The 19,356-nt window shown below is 41.2% G+C and overlaps 1 protein-coding gene across 19 annotated transcripts in view; it reads left to right on the forward strand.

Moving 5' to 3' along the window:
• The window catches only part of picalma (phosphatidylinositol binding clathrin assembly protein a), a 154,779-nt gene that overhangs the window by 77,462 nt on the left and 57,961 nt on the right, over positions 1–19,356 (forward strand). For all 19 annotated transcript variants that reach the window (XM_043691581.1, XM_043691589.1, XM_043691590.1 and 16 more), the window contains exons 10-12: positions 7,063–7,186; positions 7,954–8,093; positions 9,183–9,283. In XM_043691581.1, the coding sequence (XP_043547516.1) occupies positions 7,063–7,186; positions 7,954–8,093; positions 9,183–9,283 (365 nt within the window). The remainder of the gene's footprint in view (positions 1–7,062; positions 7,187–7,953; positions 8,094–9,182; positions 9,284–19,356) is intronic.

The following is a 19,356-nucleotide window of genomic DNA, read 5'->3' on the forward strand; positions in this document are numbered from 1 at the left end:
CGTAACTATGTCCCTGTAGCTTCCATCTATCACCCTCTCAGCCTTTTGAATAATTCTCAGTTCATCCAACTCCAGCTCCAGTTCCCTAACGCATTCTGTGAGGAGCTGGAACTGACTGCATTTCCTGCAGATGAAGTCGGCAGGAACATCGTTGGTCACCCCTACCTCAAACATCCTGCAGGAGGAACATTCCACTGCCTGCGCTGCCATAACTCTACACTTAGTCTCCAAAACAAGAACACCAAGTAGCTTACCTTTTTTTTAGGTTAGAGGAGGAGGGAGGGTGGGAGACACTACACGTGTAGTGTCTCGGGTTCCTTCTCCACTCAAATAACAATTACTTACCTTCCCGACCGGCTTTGCGCTCCGACTTCACTTCCGACCAGCTCCCGCCACTCTCTTCTGCTTTGTCTTATGGAGCCATTTAAAGTTCCATTCTAAATTCACAAGAATTGAATGGTGTTTCTGTCAGAATTGGGTTTTTGAAATGTATCCATCAATTAAACTTAGTAATGTTTTACAAGTCTAACATTTACAGAATTTTCAGATGGCCTTAATTTTACAATATTCTGCCTTGCAGTTAATTTGTTCACTCTTCTTTGCTATGTCCTTACATTATCTCTCTCAATATAGCATGAATGAGTGATTAGTACAGTTCCTGTATTCCATTTTATATCATTAGCATGCTCCTCTTGTGTTGAAGCCCTCAATTCATTTTCATAACAGCTTTACTTGATTTCTAACAGAAAATCCTATCATTACAAATTAAATGGGAAGGAAGAAAGTGTGTACCCTGAATTTGAAGACTTGTGGGCAAAAGTAATCCAGGTCCACTTTTTCTGTAACAAAAATAACAGGCTGCATTATGAGCACCCAGACAAAATGCATTTTCAGGTCAATCTTTTTACTCCTGCTGCAAGCATCCTAAAATTAATAATAATCTGAAGAAATAGTTGTTCCATATTACAAGAATTAACTAGAGATGCAAAGAAAGCTAAATTTGAAAAGGAACAATATGTAGGAGTAGGGAGATAAGGCACCAATGAGGGTCTTGAGTCTGACGCTTTTTGGAGAAGTGGGCTAAATGACAACCTGCTCTTTAATGGCCCTATAAACCACAGTGATGGCATTGGTGTTTGGCTTTGCAAGACTGCAATGTTCCAGTCATGGCAATGTGGTTACATTCCATGGTCTGGCAGACTACAGTTTCCGAGGTTTGCTTTATTCATTTGTGGGACTTGGACGTCGCTGCCTGGCCAGCATTGATAGCCTATCCCTATTTGCCCTTGAGAAGATGGTAATGAGCTGCCTTCTTGAATTGCTGCCGTCCACTAACTGTGGGTTAACCCGCAATGCCGGTAGGGAGAGAGTTTCAGATTTCTGACCCAACGACTGTGAAGGAATCACGATATATTTCCAAGTCAGGGTGGTGAGTGGCTTGGAGGGGAACTGGCCAGTGGTGGTGGTGGTGTTCCCAAGTACCTGCTGCCCTTGTTCTTCTAGGTAGAAGTGGTCATGGGTTTGGAAGGTGCTGTCTAAGGATCTTTGGTGAATTTCTGCAGTGCATCTTATAGACAATACACACTGCTGCTACTGAGTGCTGGTGGTGGAGGGATTGCATGTTTGTGGATGTGGTGCCAATGAAGTAGGTTGCTTTGTCCTGGATGTTGTCAAACTTCTTGTGTTGTTGGAGCTGCACCCATCCAAGCAAGTGGGGAGTATTCCATCACCCTCCTGACTTGTGCCTTGTAGATGGTAGATAGACTTCGGGGTGTCAGGCGGTGACTTACTCGCCGCAGTATCCCTGGTCTCTGACCTGCTCTTGTAGCCACTGTGTTTATGTGGTGAGTCCAGTTGAGTTTCTGGTCAGTAGAAACCCCAACGATGTTGACAGTGGGGGGATTCAGTGCTGGTAATACCATTGAATGTCAAAGGGCAGTGTTTAGTGTCTCTTATTGGTCATGTTCATTGTCTGGTATTTGTGTGGCGCAAATGTTACTTGTCACTTGTCGACCCAAGCCTAGGTATTGTACAGATCTTGTTGCATTTGAGCACGGATTGCTTCAATATCTGAGGATTCGCGAATGGTGCTGAACGCTGTGCATTCATTGGCGAACATTCCCACTTCTGACCTTCTAACAGAGGGAAGATCATTGATGAAGCAGCTGAAGATTGTTGGGCCTAGGACACTACCCTGAGGGACTCCTGCAGAGATGTCCTGGAGTTGAGATGACTGACCCTCCACAACTCCAATCATCTTCCTTTGTTCCTGGTATGACTAATCAGCAGAATGTTTGCCCCCAATCCCCAATGATTCCAATTTTGCCAGGGCTCCTCGATGCCATATTCAGTCAAATGTGGCCTTGATGTCAAGGGCTGTCATGCTCACCTCATCTCTGGTATCAGCTCTTTTTTGTCCATGTTTGAACCAAGGCTGTAATGAGATCAGGAGCTGAGTGACCCTGGCGAAACCCAAACTGGGTATCACTGAGCAGGTTGTTGCTGAGGAGGTGCTGCTTGATAGCACGTTGATGACCCTTTCCATCATTTTATGGAGATGATGGAGAATAGACTGGTTGGTAATTGGCCGGGTTGGATTTGTCCTGCATTTTGTGTACAGGACATACTGGGCAATTATTCCCCATTGTCGTGTAGATGCCAGTCTTGTAACTGTCCTGGAAGAGCTTGGCTAGGGGTGAGGCAAGTTCTGGAGCACATATCTTTAGTACTATTGCTGGATTGTTATCTGGATCCATTGCTTTTGCAGTATCCAGTGTCTCCAGCCATTTCTTGATATCATGTGGAGTGAATCAAATTGGCTGGAGACTGGTATCTGTGATGCTGGGGATCACTGGAGGAGCCCAGGATTGATGAACCACTCGGCAGTTCTGACTGAAGATTATTGCGACTGCATCAGAGTTAGCTTTTGCATTGATATGCTGGACTCCTCCAACATTGCGAATGGGATATTTGTGGAGCCGCCTCCTCCAATGAGTTGTTTAGTTGTCCACCAACATTCACGACTGAATGTGGAAGGACTGCAGAAGTTACATCTAATCCATTTTTTATGAGATTGCTTAGTCTGTATATTGCTTGCTGTTTATGCCGTTTGGCATGCAAGTAGTCTTGTTTGATAGGTTAATGCTGATGTATCCACATCCAATCAGTGATATATCCTTAACACTGGTTTGGCAAAATTAGCCCGTGCCCATCTTTCACTGAATTCTTTGTTGGAAATCCTCCAATCAGATTTCTGCCTTTGCTCTTGCAGAATTCCTAAAATACATTTATATTTGATTGTGACAAAGGCAAGCTATTCTTACTCTTCTTGGCCTGGCTACATCCTTTAATTTGGTTGAGCACTCGGTCAATCTAGTTGGGTAGAACTGAACTTGCCTGGTTGCATTCTTACTTAGCTTATTTTCCCATTTTTCCTAGTGTAACTAAGGATTTATCTTTGCCTGCATCTAATATCGTATTTACTTGCTGTCTTTTGGTGACCTAAGAAAAAAACACTAATTTTCACATATATCAGGTAACGTGATGATCCTTAGCTCATTTACCGTTGTCAAATCCTCCATCATAGCTAATTTGTCAGATTTGGTTATCTGGCATCGAGTGAAGGAGGAACAAAATATGCACATAGACACCCACACACACCCTTATAAACACACACTCACACATGCACCCCCTCACAGACTTCAGACATTCTGCACTCACCACACACACACACACACACACACACACACACACACACACACACACTTTCTCACACTCCCAACCCCCACCCCAAACAGAGAGAGACACGCAGACAGACAAAGACCCACATGCGCACACATATTTTGTGGGGTGAATTTGTACTGCAGAGTTACATTGCACTTTGCTCAAAAACTGCATACATTCATGTAGAACTCTGAGCTCAAAAACTGCATGAATTTATGTAAAACTCCGATTCTAATCTAAAAAGTGAGATAACAATCTAAACATCAGGTCATAGACAGAGAACGCAGGGGGCTAACACCTTCAACATATTGTCTCGCTATCACCATGGTTAACACTAACCCGAGAATGCAACTTTTTAAAAAAAAATGTTTTGTGATTTACACATGAAAGAAGTGAAACTATCACTGTATTCTAACAGATGAAAGGCTTAACAGACAATCAATTTTTCAATGTATAATTTCAGTTACATCACACTGCAAATTTTTGCTATAAATTCTGTGTTACGATCAAGTCCTCCACTATCTCCTGATGAAGGAGCGTCGCTCCAAAAGCTAGTGTGCTTCCAATTAAACCTGTTGGACTATAACCTGGTGTTGTGCTGATTTTTAACTTTGAATCCTCTCCAGTTTAATAGTATCATTTCTGTAATAGGGCAGCCAGAACTGGACACTATACTCCAGAAGAGGCCTCACCACTGTCCTGTACAACCTCAACATGACGTCCCAACACCTTTGCTGAAAGATTTGAGCAATGAAGGCATGCATGTGAAACACCTCCTTAACTGCCCTGTCTACCAGTTACACACAGAATTATGTACCTGAAGCATTAGGTTTCTCTGTTCTGCAACATTACCCAGGGCTCGACTATTAATTGTATAAGTCCTGTCCTTGTTTGCATAACCAAAAGGCACATACTTCACATTTATCCAAATTAAACTCTATCTGCCAATCCTCAGTCCAATTGTTCAAGATCTCTTTGTAGTTTTAAATAACCACCCACACTGTGCACTATACCACCAATTTTGATGACCTCTGCAAACTTAATAATCATGCTTTCTATATGCTCACCCAAGTCATTTATATAAATGATAAACAAAACTGGACTCAAAACCGACCCCTGTGGAACATCACTGGTCACAGACCTCTGCCTCTGCCAAATTCTGACCCTAAACATAAATCCAATTTTGAATCCAGTTGGCAAGCTCACCTTGAATGCTATGTGATCTAACATTACGAATAAGCCTGCCATGCAGAACCTTGTAAAGGCTTTATTAAAGTCCAATTAAACCACATTTACCACTCTACCCTCCTCAGTATATTTGGTTACGTTATAAAAAAAACTTTGTATCATATTCTTACTGTATTGTCCACACTCTAACCAAAGCTACTTCTGTAGCATTGCCAGACTCTGCTGTGCCTTCGTTCATTTACTGCTGAAGTGCCCATCCATGCCTTCATGTGCTGGACTTGACTTTTCCATCTGGCCTGTCTTCCATGTTCTACCTCCTTAAACATCAGTTTATCCAAAACTCTGTTTGTTTCCTGATTTGTCCCACATTCTGTCTATCACTTTTGTGTTGGTTGATCTACTTCGGCTATTGGTCAAGTAATAACACTCTTTTCTAATCCTCATCCTGGTTTTCAAATTTCTTGAGGGTTTCAACCCAGTTTCTCTGTGTGCAATCTCCTCCGATTTCTGCATTAATTCAATTCTCGCCTCTTGTGCATTCTAAATTTTAAAGATTTTAGCCATGCCTTCAGATGTCTTGGCTGTGAACTCTAATCTGTTCCTCCCTAAATATCTCTGCCTCTTCACATCAAAGTCATCTATTAAAATTCATCTGTTTGATTAAGCTGTTTCCTATCAGCACAAATGCCACTTGTGACTTGATGTCAAATCCTGCTTTGTTGATATGCTGTAAAATAATGAGAGAAACTTCATTGTAGTTGAATTGTGATGGAGTAGTGATCTCTGCCCAAGTGAGGACTGCAGATGCTAGAGATCAGAGCTGAAAATGTGTTGCTGGAAAAGCGCAGCAGGTCAGGCAGCATCCAAGGAGCAGGAGAATCAACGTTTCGGGCATGAGCTCTTCTGAATAGCGTTCCTGAAGAAGGGCTCATGCCCGAAACGTCGATTCTCTAAATTGAGATTATGTTTGACTTGAAGTTTGGAGGTGATGGTTCTCCCAGGTACCTGCTGCTCATCTCCATCATACTGGTGGAAGTGCTGTTCATGAAACCCTTTTGCAGTACATGTTGTATATCGTACCTATTGTAGCCACAGTACATCAGTGGTAGAAGGAATGGATTTTTAAAATGGTAAATGGGCTAATGATCAGACTACAATGCAGGTTTTGGAGAGTTACGAAGCAGTGACATTGTATTAATGACATTGGACTAGTAATCTAGAATCACACGTCAATATTCCGGGACATGGGTTCAAATACCGTCATGGTAGATGGTGAAATTTGAATTTGGTATTTTTAAAAATTTAGCCACTTAGCCACTGTCAATTGAGCATGCTAGGAAATAATAAGTACGTTTGTGGATGACATGGAGATTGATTGGGTGGTTAACAGTGAGAAAGAAGGTCTTAAGTGACAGGAAGATATAGATGGTTGTTCGGATGAACAGAGCAGCAGATGGAATTTAATCCTGACAAGTATGAGGTCATGTCTTGTTACTTAAAAAGGGAAAAGGAGATTGTAAGAGCAGGGAGGTTCTATTGGTGCTGTACAAAATTTTGGTTGGGCTATGGTTGGAGCACAGTGTGCAGTTCTGGTTGCCGTCTGGAAGGATGTGATTGCACTGAAGGAAGTGCATATCCAATGGGCTAAAGGGCATCTTCAGTGCTCTCACTGTAACCTGCCATAGCAACAACAACCGTGTTGTCTTTAAAGAGAGGTCTAGAGGAATATTGAAAGGTGAGGAGTGAATCATAATTGTACAAAGGGTGACAAATGGGCTACCAGCTGCATGTTCCACCTTGTGTATACCTATTATTAATTTCCTTGTAGGCTTTACAAGTATTATGCCTACTTTATTAATTCCTTTTTTGGAGTGGTAGGAAGACAGTGATAAGATTGACAAATGATCTCTTGTACAATTTTTTTAATCATTCGTCTGTGTTTGCTGTTATTTTTATAGTTTTGTGAAGCTAAAACCAGTCTCTTGGTATCTACTTTTTAAGAGAGTTACCTCAGAATAGAATTTCTAAGCTTCATTTCAGAAGGCGTTCATGGGAGTTAATTCCTGGGACTTGTCACTGATCTGTAAAATAATATCTAGTTATTTTGAAGCTCAGGTTTAATATCTTGTTTCTTTTTTTTTTCTTTCCCAGAGCTACCACCCTTTCAAATGCAGTCTCATCACTTTCTAACACAGGCATGTCACTCAGCCGAGTAGATGAAAGAGAAAAACAAGCTGCTTTGGAGGAAGAACAGGCCCGGTTGAAAGCACTCAAGGTAATCTGTTGCTCTTACTTTTCTTCCTTCATCTTCCCCATTTTGCTTCCCAGAACAAATGCAAAATTCAAGGCGTTACCTATAGCTTGTGCACTTGTAAGAAATGTTGAGATATTTGATAAACTACCTTGCATCTTCATTGAGAGAACTTAGTCAATTCCAAATACTGATATTTGTTTTCCACACTCCTAAACCTACATCTTTTGCTTGCTTTACTGCCAACTTTTATGATGTTCTCTGAAAGTGTATCTTTCCCATGAAATCCATTTCTACTCCATGATCTCATGCCTATTAAACTGTATAGCTTCCTTCCCTTGCACATAAAAGTATCCCATTGTAAGTGATTCACTCTTCCAAGCTAGTCACCCTTCCTTTCAAATTCGTAATCTCAGAAGCACAGAATTGTTATGGTGCAGAAGGAGGCCATTCAGGCCATCGTGCCAGCACTGGCTGTTCATCTGAGCATCATTATGTAGTGTTTTATCCCCTTGCCCTCACAAGCTTCCTTTCTAACTAATCGTCCATTGTCCTATCGAATACCTTGAGTCCTGCAGTTTTTACTTTTGCACTTTGCAAAGTAACATAATTTTTTAAAACATTATTCTCCCCTTTCCCTATATGTTCATTAGCTGATGAAAATGGATCCTCCAATTAATTCTCCAGTAAATCTTTTAAATGCTAATTTGAGCATTTCTCGTTTTGTTTGTGACTAGTTAAAACTTTTTTCAAATATCTGTTAAATAGTTAGAATTGTTCCTATATAACAGGAACAGCGTTTGAGGGAACTTGCAAAAAAATCCTATCCATCTTCTGCGACAACTGCCGCATCACCCAGTTCAACCTCGGGTGGAAGTATCAGCACAACTGCAGCTGTAGATCTCTTCTCAACACCTGGTTCTTCCAACAGGTATAAGATTTTTAACTGTTGTTTGGTAGTGTTGTGCATGTGACTTTTTTGAATATGTTTACTTACGTTTCTCAGTCCAGCATACATACAGAACCCTATTCTCCTTTACAGATCAGCTTCAATTAGTTCAGCATTTGCAACACCAGCACCAGAATCAGCATAGTTACTGCCTTCTGAATTTCACTATGAATGTAGGTTTCGCTACTGGACTTGGTACTGTCTTTTTTGCAGATGCAGTTCTAGTAAGCTTTATGAAAAGTAATGCATATGGGACATTGGGAAAACAACTTTTTTGTAGAGATTTTTAATTGAAATTGGATAAAAGGCAATGCTTGAAATGTTTAAATACTACAATCCCCTAAGTATTGATTATTCAGCCTGGAGATTAGGTAAAAAATGTCTGAATGTAATTTGAATAATTGCACTTCTGTTGGTCATTAATAGTGTGTGTAGCATCCGAACGTTGACACTAATATTATAACAAATTATTTTTCGGTATGTCTGTAATGTTTCAGTCAAATAACACTTGCACTTTTTATAGAAATCCATTTGATGGTACAAGTGAAAGGAATCACACCTGCCATGTGTGAACACAATAGGAAACATAATAGTTGTAATGACTGTTTATCCCTCAAACAGGATTGTGTAAACATGCTATTTGATTATTATTGCATTGCAGTTTGTGGGAGCTTGCCATTTCTTTGTTTTTTTTCTTCATTATGACTGACTGACTACACTTGAAACTGTAGTTTATTGGTTGTAAAACACTCTTGATAACTCTGATTGTGAAAGACACCTTTTGAGAATGCATGTCTTTGTTTCTAAGCAAGTTGACAATATGCCGAAAAAGCTTGGTGACAAATTTGATTTGTAATAGGAATGTTTATCATGGGGAGCAAAGGAGATGCTTTCAATCTGAAGTCAACTCCCTCTTCCACTTAAACTGTCAAAAGGATTGTCTTTTTTTAGTGGCATTCTACTTTTCCCAAAGTACAGCTAAGTCATATAGATCAGAAAAGTTTGACTTTCAACATGTTAATATTTACATTAAGTACATCCAAAGTAAGTATTTTTATTTTTACTCTACAGCACTTCCAAAGTGCCAAATGACTTGCTTGATCTCCAGCCAACATTTCAACCATCCATGCAATCCATCTCGACAATGCCTCCAGCGTCTAATACATGGGGAGGTAAGATGCCTCGAAAAACCTTCCAGATGGTGGTAAAAAGTTACATTTGGTAATTTTTGATGCATTATTAGATATTTGGAATATTTGATTAAAATGCAGGAATAATCTAAATTTTATGCTTTAAGTATTAGTTTAATCAATAAAAATCTGAGCCTAGATCACCTAAGAATCTATTAGGAATACAGGAGATTGCTACTTCAAAGAACCTTTTAGCAGGGCAAACATCTAAACTGGACTGAACAGAGAGTAATACCTAGGACACTCTGTTTTCTAATTGCAGAACGTTTTGTGGTTTGCCTAATTGTCAACCTTCTTTTATTTTCTAATTTAGAAGTGATGCTTACGTGACTCTGCTCTGCATGGCTAGGGAAGGGATGTATGTCTACTTATGAATGGTAATCCCAGAAAGTTGTTTTTCTGAACATCCCTGCAGCTAAAAGCAGGATTTTTTAAAATTTCCCTCCAAGTTTCCTGCTCAACACTCAGCAGGCAGGTATCCAGACCAACTAGGTAAGAAAACTGGCAGGAGTGAAGACTACAGATGCTGGAGATCAGAGTCGAGTGTGTGGTGCTGGAAATGCAAGGCAGGAGACGGCAGTATCCGAGGAGGAGATTTGACGTTTCAGGCATAGTGTCTTCATCAGAAATGAGACTTGGGCTGGGGGGCTGAGAGATAAACAGGAGGGGGGTTGGGGGAAGGTAGCTGAGAATGCAATAGTTAGATGCAGGTGATAGGTCAGATAGGAGGGTGGAGCGGATAGGTGGGAAAGGTGATGAACAGGTAAGGAGGACAGTGTCAAGATGGAGGTTTGAGACTGGGATGGTGTGGGGTGAGAGGAAATGAGGATACTGTTGAAATCCACATTGATCTCATGTGGTTGCAGGGTCCCAAAGCGGTATATGAGGCGTTCTTCCTCCAGGTGTCAGGTGGTAAGCCCAGGACCTGCATGTCCTTGACGGAGTGGGAGGGGGAGTTGAAATGTTCAGCCACGGGGCGGTGGGGTTGGTTGGTGCAGGTGTCCCAGAGATGTTCTCTGAAACGATCCGCAAGTAGGCATCCTGTCTCCCCGACGTAGAGGAGACCACATAGAGTGCAACGGATAGAATAGTTGACATTGGTGGACGTACAGGTAAATTTCTGTCGGATGTGGAAGATCCTTCTGCCGGATTTGGGGTCTTGGATGGAGGTGAGGGGAGTGATGTGGGCGCAGGTTTTGCATTTCCTGTGGTGGCAAGGCAAGGTGCCAGGAGTGGGGTGTGGGCTGCCGGGGGAGGAGGGTGGGGAGCCCGCGTGGATCTGACTAGGGAGTTGTGGATGGAATCGTCTCTGGAACGCTGATGGGGTGGGGACGGAAAAATGTATTTGGTGGTGGGGTCCATTTGTAGATGGTAGAAGTGGCAGAGGATGATGTGATGTGTACAGAGATTGGGAGAATGGGATGGCGTTTTTACAGGGGGCAGGATGGGAGGAGGTGTAGGAGGTTCAAGGGCAAAGGTGCAGGAAGTGGAGGAGATGAGCTGGAGGACATCGTCAATCGCGTGGGAAGGAAAATTGCAATCTTGGAAAAATGAGGCCATCTGGGATTTTCTGAGGTGGAATTGGTCTTCCTGGGAACAGATGCAGCAGAGGCGGAGGATTTGGGAATAAGGAATTTCGTTTTTACGGGAGGTGGCAAGGGAGGAGCTGTAGTCTAGGTAGCTGTGGGAGTAGGTGGGCTTGTATTAGATGTCCATGGTTAGTGTGCCACTGGAGATGGAGGTGGAGAGGTCCAGGAAGGGGAGGGAGGTGTCCGAGATGGTCCAGATGAATTGGAGGTCGGGGTGAAAGGTGTTAGTGAAGTTGATGAACTGTTCAATCTCTGCGTGGGAGCACGAGTAGTGCTGACATAGTCATCGATGTGGAGGAACAGGTGGGGGGTGGTGCCGGTGTAACTGTAGAAGATGGACAGTTTCACATACCCGACAAAGAGGCAGGCATAACTGGGTCCCATGCGGGTGCCCTTTGGTTTGAAGGAAGTGGGAGAATTGGAAGGAAAAGTTGTTAAGGGTGAGGACCAGTTCAGCCAGGCAGATGAGGGTGTCAGTGGAAGGGTATTGGTTGGGACGGCATGAGAGGAAGAAACTGAGGGCTTTGGAGTCCTTTGTCGTGGCAGATAGATGTGTGCAGGGACTGGATGTCCATAGTGAAGATAAGGTGTTGGGGGCTAGGGAAATGAAAATCTTGGAGGAGGTGAAGGGTTTGGGTGGTGTTCCGAATGTAGGTGGGAAGTTTCTGGACTAAGGGGGACAGGACAGTGTCAAGGTATGCAGAGATGAGTTCAGTGGGACAGGAGCAGGCTGAGACAATGGGTTGAGTAGGAAAGTCAGGTTTGTGAAGCTTCGGTAGGAGGTAGAATTGAGCTGGCTGGGCTCACAGCTAGTGAGGTTGGAAGCTGTGGATGGGAGGTCCCCAGAGGTAATGAGGTTGTGGGTAGTCTGGGAGATGATTGGTTTGGTGATAGGTGAGGTCGTGGTTGAGGGGGCACTAGGAGAAGGTTGAGTTTGCGCTTGGCTTCAGTGGTGTAGAGGTTGGTGTGCCAAACTACCACTACACCCCCCTTGTATGCGGGTTTGATGGTGAGATTGAGGTTGGTGTTGGAGCGGAAGGAGTGGAGGGTTGCATGTTGTGAGGGTGGGAGGTTGGAGTGGATGAAGGGTGGACAGATTCAGGAGGTCAATGTCATGGCGGCAGTTAGAAATGAAGCAGTCAAGGGCTGGTAACAGGCCAGCGCTGACACTACTCCCCTCGCCTCCATCCAATGCCCCAAAGGATCCTTCCACATCCAACAGAAACTTACCTGTCATCAACAAGCTGGCAGGCTGAGGAGCAGAGATGACCTGTTGGTTGGAGGCAGGAAAGACTTATGTTTCAGCAGCCATGCGATGTTTGTGAAATTGGGGAGAAATAAGGAAAGCAATAGTGCTCATGGTAGGGTCAGCTAATTGAATTTTGGGGGATTTCAGAGTAAGTTGTTGGGCAAGGAGGGTAAAACAGCTGGCCCACAGGCAGTGCTATAATGGTATTCACCTTGTGGAAACCAAGATAACGTTAAATGTAAGTAAGTTTGTTTAAAATGGAACCGCACCATCACATTTAAAATCTACCCACTACCTGAGTGAATTCATGGGCCTCCCCTTGCCTGGCCTGCCTTTAGTAGAAGTAGAAGTAGGTGGGTTAGAGTTAATACCTCTATATTGATTTCTCAACACACCTGACATACCTTTTAAGAATTAAATAACCACCCTGCTCTCCCCCATGTTTCAAACTGAATTCTTAAAAATAGTTTAGAAGCCATAAGTGAGAGCCTATTGAATTTTATTTCTTTACTTTTGTATTTCTCACGCTATGTGTAAATTTAACAGCTTGGGAAAAGAAAATCTTCTGTGTGTGTGTATATATCATCTTTCGATGTGGCACTGCTCTCTTTAACCTTCAGTAGCCTGTGTTGACAAAATCAATCGAAAACTGAAGCAATTATTGATGCCTCTGGCCATAAATTCCCTGCTGTTGTGACTAATTTCTGTTCAAAGTTCTGGTAACTTTCTCGAGCTAAAGCAGATTGTTAATAATTTTGCTAAGCTAGTCAACCCCAAGCTTCCTTGCTATTCCTTCTCAGCACCAAGACGTTGTATGCTGTTACCTGACATATTCTGACTATTCCTTTGATTCCACTCCATCCTGATTTGTTGACTCCACATTGAGTATCTGAATATTCTGTAACATGCTGTCTCGATCCTTGGTTAAATTGCAAATTGACCATTTTTTTTGTAGTGTTTTGGAATGTGATTTTGCTTTGTAGTTGTTGAATGCAGTTGAAAGTTTTTCTCATCTTTAGTGGATGAATGCACTCTTGAAAGGTGAGCCAGGCATAGAGACATAGTCACAGAATCATACAGCATGGAAATAGACCCTTTGGTCTGACTAAGTTTCCCAAACTGAACTAGTCACACTTGCCTGCATTTGGCCCATATCCCTGTAAAGCTTTCCTATTCATGTACCTATCCAAATGTCTTTTAAATGTTGTAGCTGTACCTGCATCTACCACTTCAACTGGCATTATGATGAAAAGAGTTCAAAAATATGTATCTTTTAAAATCTTTATATTTGTACTATTTCATTTCCATTTTGATCCAATCAAAGTCTATCATTATACTTCCAGAAAATTTAAAAGTAAAGACAATTGGTGCTTTTAATTTCCTAGTGTATTGTCGTCCATGGGAATGCTTGAATGTGTTACTGCTTGCTGTTTGTTGATATCATTTCTGTTCAAGGCCTTGAGATCCTCTTGAATAAGAGCCAAATTTAAACTGTTCAGAAACAGTTCAGAGATTGTTCTGTCTTTGTGAGCTTTGTGTGAGGTCCATCATCTCTGACAGCAAAATCCAACCCACAAAAACCAAACATGGATATTATGGGTGGAAGTAAAAACTGGTGAAGGATTTTAATAGTTGCAGTCTGTAGGGTACGCTAAGGTGATCCTTTTCACTTGTCAGAACGCTGCTTCTTGATATCTTTTTCCAAGTACTTTCACTTCCTTGCGTGGACACAGGGTGGCTGGGTCATGCTTATAAAAATTCTGACTTATTTGGTGAAAAACCACAGTTTACACCAACCGATAAAGGAAAATAAACTAGCTTTCTTCAGGTTTGAGGTGTGTTTTACTGCACAAAAATGGACTACTCCTTCCCTTTCAGAGAGAGCATTAGGCTTTTCCCAAGCATTCAGACACACAGGCTACCTGAGAGACAACCACATGGTTGTTGGCAGGCAGAAGGTGTTCATGAGCAATAACTGGTCACTATTCTGCAAACAATCAGCGAATTCTTGTTGGCCAAATCTCTTTTTGTACGCAAGCCCCTGGCTCTAGCTTGTCTGTAACTAGACATCCCACCAATTATTTGAGAAACAACTGTGTAAACAGCACATATGACATCAGGTAACTTGATTTTAAAAAGTCAGCAATCTTTAAACCATCTTGGATTAAAATATCCTGATAACTTTTTTCTTCCCTGATTGTAGCAGAGTCTGCAGCTGAATGACTGAGCCAAAGCTCCTTGAGCCACAAACACTTAATACAGATATGTTTGCCCTGGATACACAGTTGTTATCCATGAGCTCCCATGTACCACAAACATGACAGATTAAAGCGATCTGCAAAAGAAGCTATGGTGAAGTGAGGAGTAAAAACTTCACTCCGTAGATAGGCCCGTGCAATTCACTATCTGTAAATGTGGCAGAGGCAGGTCCAATTGAAGCCCTTTAAATGGATAAATATAATATTCAAGGGTGGAGTGGGGGGAGAAAGCAGGAGATGGGTCCTTGATAATTAAGCTAATTTAACACGCTGCTACAAGCATGATGAGTTGAATGGTCTCCTGTGCTGTAACATCTCTGATTTTTTGATAGCTTTCCTATTTCAGTCCCTGATCAAAAATACCGAAAAATAAAAAGATGACGTCTTGCAACAATCAAGGTTAGATGTTGCAAAGATGACAAAAAGGCAAGACTAAAGGTTCTGTATTTGAACGCATATAGAATCCAAAACAAAATAAATAGTATACATGTGGATGCTGGAATGCAAGGATTCGAGCCTGAATATCGCAGAGTCTCTGATATTCAAAAAGAATAGGTAGCCAGGTAAAAGTGAAGCAATATTACCATAAATGAAAGTTGGCATTTGTGCAATAGTGAGAGTTGATCTTGGTTTAGAAATCAGAATGTGGAATTTGTTCGGGTGCAGTGAGGAATAGCAGGGGAACCACTAGTGAAAACTGGGCCCCTAACAGGAAAAAAAAATGTAGGATGAAGAATGGAAGAAGAAAAATTAAATGTGTTTGTGATGAGCAATAATTATCATGACTTGGATCTGCGTATAAAATAGAAAAATCAAATTGGCAGCAGTAACCTGGAGGAGGATTTCATAGAATTATTATCAAGATAGTGCTGCTTTATATTACTCCTGGTTTTATGTAATTTGACAGCATTAATGAGTGATCTCAGAGTAATGGTACCTTCAGGTAGCATCAAACAAGTATGATTGAATTTTACATAGCATTTGAAAATGAGTATACTAGGTCAAAGACAAGTATTTTAAATTTGAAGAAGAGCAACTGTCGACATGAAAGCTGAGCTCACTGAACGAGCTGGACTAAGCTAGGGAATAGATCAGTACACATGTAGTGATAGACATATAAGGGAATATTTTGGAATACTGAGAATCCGTACGTTCCCTACTATTCTAAAATAATTTTCAAGGACCCACTGTCCATGGTATGCTGGAAGAGTTTGGAAATGCATCAAATTCTCAAAGGTAAGTGGCAGGTCAGATGACTGGTTAGAATATAAACCTTTTTTTCTCTCTAAGAATATGAACATGCCTGAGAATGACTAAAGGGTAAATTAGGGCAAAGGCATTAGAATATGAGGGAAAGATAGAAATATAAAAGCAGAGCATGGATTTCAACAGGTTTTTTAAAAGGAGAAAGTGAATCACTGAGTCTTGACCCTCTGGAGAGTAAGAATGGGTAGACATGTCACTCAGTCTCGATAGTCTTCATATGAGGGTCTTAAAAAATGTAGTTAATCGGGTGAAAGATGTGTTGGTGTTAATTTTCTAAAACTCACTAGGTTCTTGCAGTCAGATTGTAAAGTAGCAAATATTATCCCTCTAGTCAAATGTTGACATCGGTCATGGGGAAAGTGGTAGAACTGATCATTTAAAGGGGCTATATCTCAGAAATTAGACTGAAGGGAATAGGGCAGAGTAAGCATGGTTTCATGAAAGAGAACTCCTGTTAACCAAGTTATTTGGAGTTCTTTGAAGGAGTAGCATGGCAAAAACAAAGAGTTGCATCTATTTTCATCAACGATACAACATGATGTACAAAAATGGAAAATCTTTGCGGGATGTGTTAGAGGTCACAAAACCTGCATATAATTGTTGATTCAAACCTCACTCTGGGACTTCAGGACATGAACTAGACTGATCCTTCAGTCTAGTTCAAGGAAATGCTGCATTGTTGGAGCTGCTCTCCTTTGATTACTCAGAAGAATGCACAAAATCCAGTCATAATTTGGGGGTGCTGGGAAAAGCAGAGAATTCTCCGAAGACTTGGTTAGTGTATAAGTAGTTTCATGTATTTGTGGAATATATCGTGTGCACAGCTTGATTGCTGTGTTTACCTTTCTAACAGCTGTATCTACAATTGAAGAGTAATTTGGCTGAGACATTATGGGATATGCCTATGAAACGAATACTATGAGGTGTTTTATTTTCTTTACAACTCAATTGTTTTTATACTGTTCAGATTGCTAATTAACTTGTTAACTATCTGTTTGATGTCCCAAGACCAAAGTGACAATCATAGCAACATTTAAGAATGTTTTTAAAATAATTGTAAGAACATTGTAAAATGATAGTTTAATCAATATGAATATGTCCAAATGGTTTTGATTTCAGTCCTGAGTTTGCCTCTGAAATTATAGCCCAGAGCCAATTAATTGATCAGGTGATTACATGTACCTGTACAAGGAATAAGGCTATCTTTTTCAAAAAGCATCTGCCATTATCTATTGAAATACCTTAAATAATATAGGTATTTTACTTTGTATTTTTTCTGCCAATATACTGGTTGATAAAACAGGGCAAACTGGTCCTTTTGTTTTTGTCAGACTTTAAAATAGTTTTAACTTTGATATTTTGTTCAGATAATTCGAACGGGAATTTGTAATGCCCCTCAGATTAAAGGAAACCTATTCTAATAAAATGAGTTTACATAGTAAACAGCGCTGGAAAAGCGCAGCAGGTCAGGCAGCATCCAAGGAGCAGGCGAATCGACGTTTCAGGCATGAGCCCTTCTTCAGGAAACAGGTTACATAGTAAACAGTCAACTATCTATCCTTTTGAGGGTCATGGTACTCCAATATGCCTGCCTGATTGAAAATATTTACTCCTGATTAATTCAGGATGACTGCTTAAAACATTTTGGAAAAATCTTCCCTAATGTGCTTTTATACGTTTTCTCATAAGCCATATTTGATCAAAATGTTTATAAGTCCCTAAGATTATTTATTGCTAGTGTAAGATAAGTCATAGATATCTTCACTAACTCACTGCTCAGCTTGCTATATTCATTAATACCACATTCCCATTCATTCATCCATAACCCTTTACTAACCTGTTGCTTACTATAATGCATTTTCATTCATTCATAAAACTGTGGTTTTGTACTGCATTGTATTGCAAGATAGACGAAATTTAAAAACCTTCCTTCCAAACCCGTTACTGCTTCTTCACACCTTCAACCCCTATCAGACCTATTTACATCAAAAGATCCTCTGAATAAGTATCAAAGACTACTAACCTGTTCAGGAACCGTACCCTCACCACCATAGCATCTCCATGACCCACTTGAAACTGTGGAAAGATCATATTAATCAGCCCTTACCAACAATGTGTCAGGACCTGAATAGATTGCAGAATATCAAACAGTTTCCCCAACTAGTGTATACTTATTTAATACATAATAAACAGGGCTGCTAAACTTACTATCAAAACAGCATTTCCATGAAATTGCATGAATGAATGAGTGAAACTCACACCGACAAATAGTAAACAAATCTCATGACTTGACTGCAGTAATCTGTTTAATATCCTTTATTCTTTTGTTAAGTACATGTATAATTTCTAAAAAGATCTGGTACATTTACTAACTTAAGGGATAAAAGGACTAATTCCTCTTAATTATGCAAGCAGAACGGACAAACACACTTAATCCTGTCAGGAGTAGCAGCCAGCATAGAATCGTAGAGATTTACAGCACGGAAACAGACACTTCAGTCCAACTCGTCCATGCCGACCAAATATCCAAACACAGTCTAGTCCCACCTGCCAGCACCCGGCCCATATCCCTCCAAACGCTTCCGATTCATATATCCATTCAGATGCCTTTTAATGTTGTAATTGTACTAGCCTTCATCACTTCACCTGGCAGCTCATTCTATACATGTGCCACCCTCTGCATGAAAAAGTTGCCCCATAGGTTTCTTTTATATCTTTCCCCGCTCACCCTAAACCTATGCCCTTTAGTTCTGGACTCCCCCCACCCCAGGGAAAAGACTTGGTCTATTTATCCTATCCATGCCCCTCATGATTTTATAAACCTCTAAAAGGTCACCCCTCAGCCTCCGACGCTCCAGGGAAAACAGCCCTAGCCTATTCAATCTCTCTCTCAATAGCTCAAATCCTCCAACCCTGGCAACATTCTTGCAAATCTTTCCTGAACCCTTTCAAGTTTCACAACATCTTTCCGATAGGAAGACGACCAGAATTGCATGCAATATTCCAACAGTGGCCTAACCAATGTCCTGTACAGCCGCAACATGTCCTCCCAACTCCTGTACTCAATATTCTGACCAATAAAAGAAAGCATACCAAACGCCGCCTTCACTATCCTATCTACCTGCGACTCCACTTTCAAGGAGCTATGAACCTGCACTCCAAGGTTTCTTTGCTCAGCAACACTCCCTAGGACCTTACCATTAAGCGTATAAGTCCTGCTAAGATTTGGTTTCCCAAAATGCATCACCTCGCATTTATCTGAATTAAACTCCACCTGCCACTTCTCAGCCCATTGGCCCATCTGGTCCAGATCCTGTTGTAATCTGAGGTAATCTTCACTGTCCACTACACCTCCAATTTTGGTGTCATCGGCAAACTTACTAACTATACCTCTTAAACCCACATCCAAATCATTTATATAAGTGATGAAAAGTAGTGGACCCAGCACCAATCCTTGTGGCACTCCACTGGTCACAGGCCTCCAATCTGAAAAGCAACCCTGCACCACCACCCTCTGTCTTCTACCTTTGAGCCAGTTCTGTATCCAAATGGCAGGTTTTCCCTAAATTCCATGAGATCTAACCTTGCTCTTACTTACAAAATGTTTAAACAATCTCCTGTTTATAAACTTTTATGTACTATAGATAAAGCTATGTAACACCATAATGGTAGAATTTTAAAGTACTTAAAAAC

This window comes from Chiloscyllium plagiosum, chromosome 6, assembly GCF_004010195.1.
Source record: "Chiloscyllium plagiosum isolate BGI_BamShark_2017 chromosome 6, ASM401019v2, whole genome shotgun sequence".
Lineage (NCBI taxonomy): Eukaryota > Metazoa > Chordata > Chondrichthyes > Orectolobiformes > Hemiscylliidae > Chiloscyllium > Chiloscyllium plagiosum.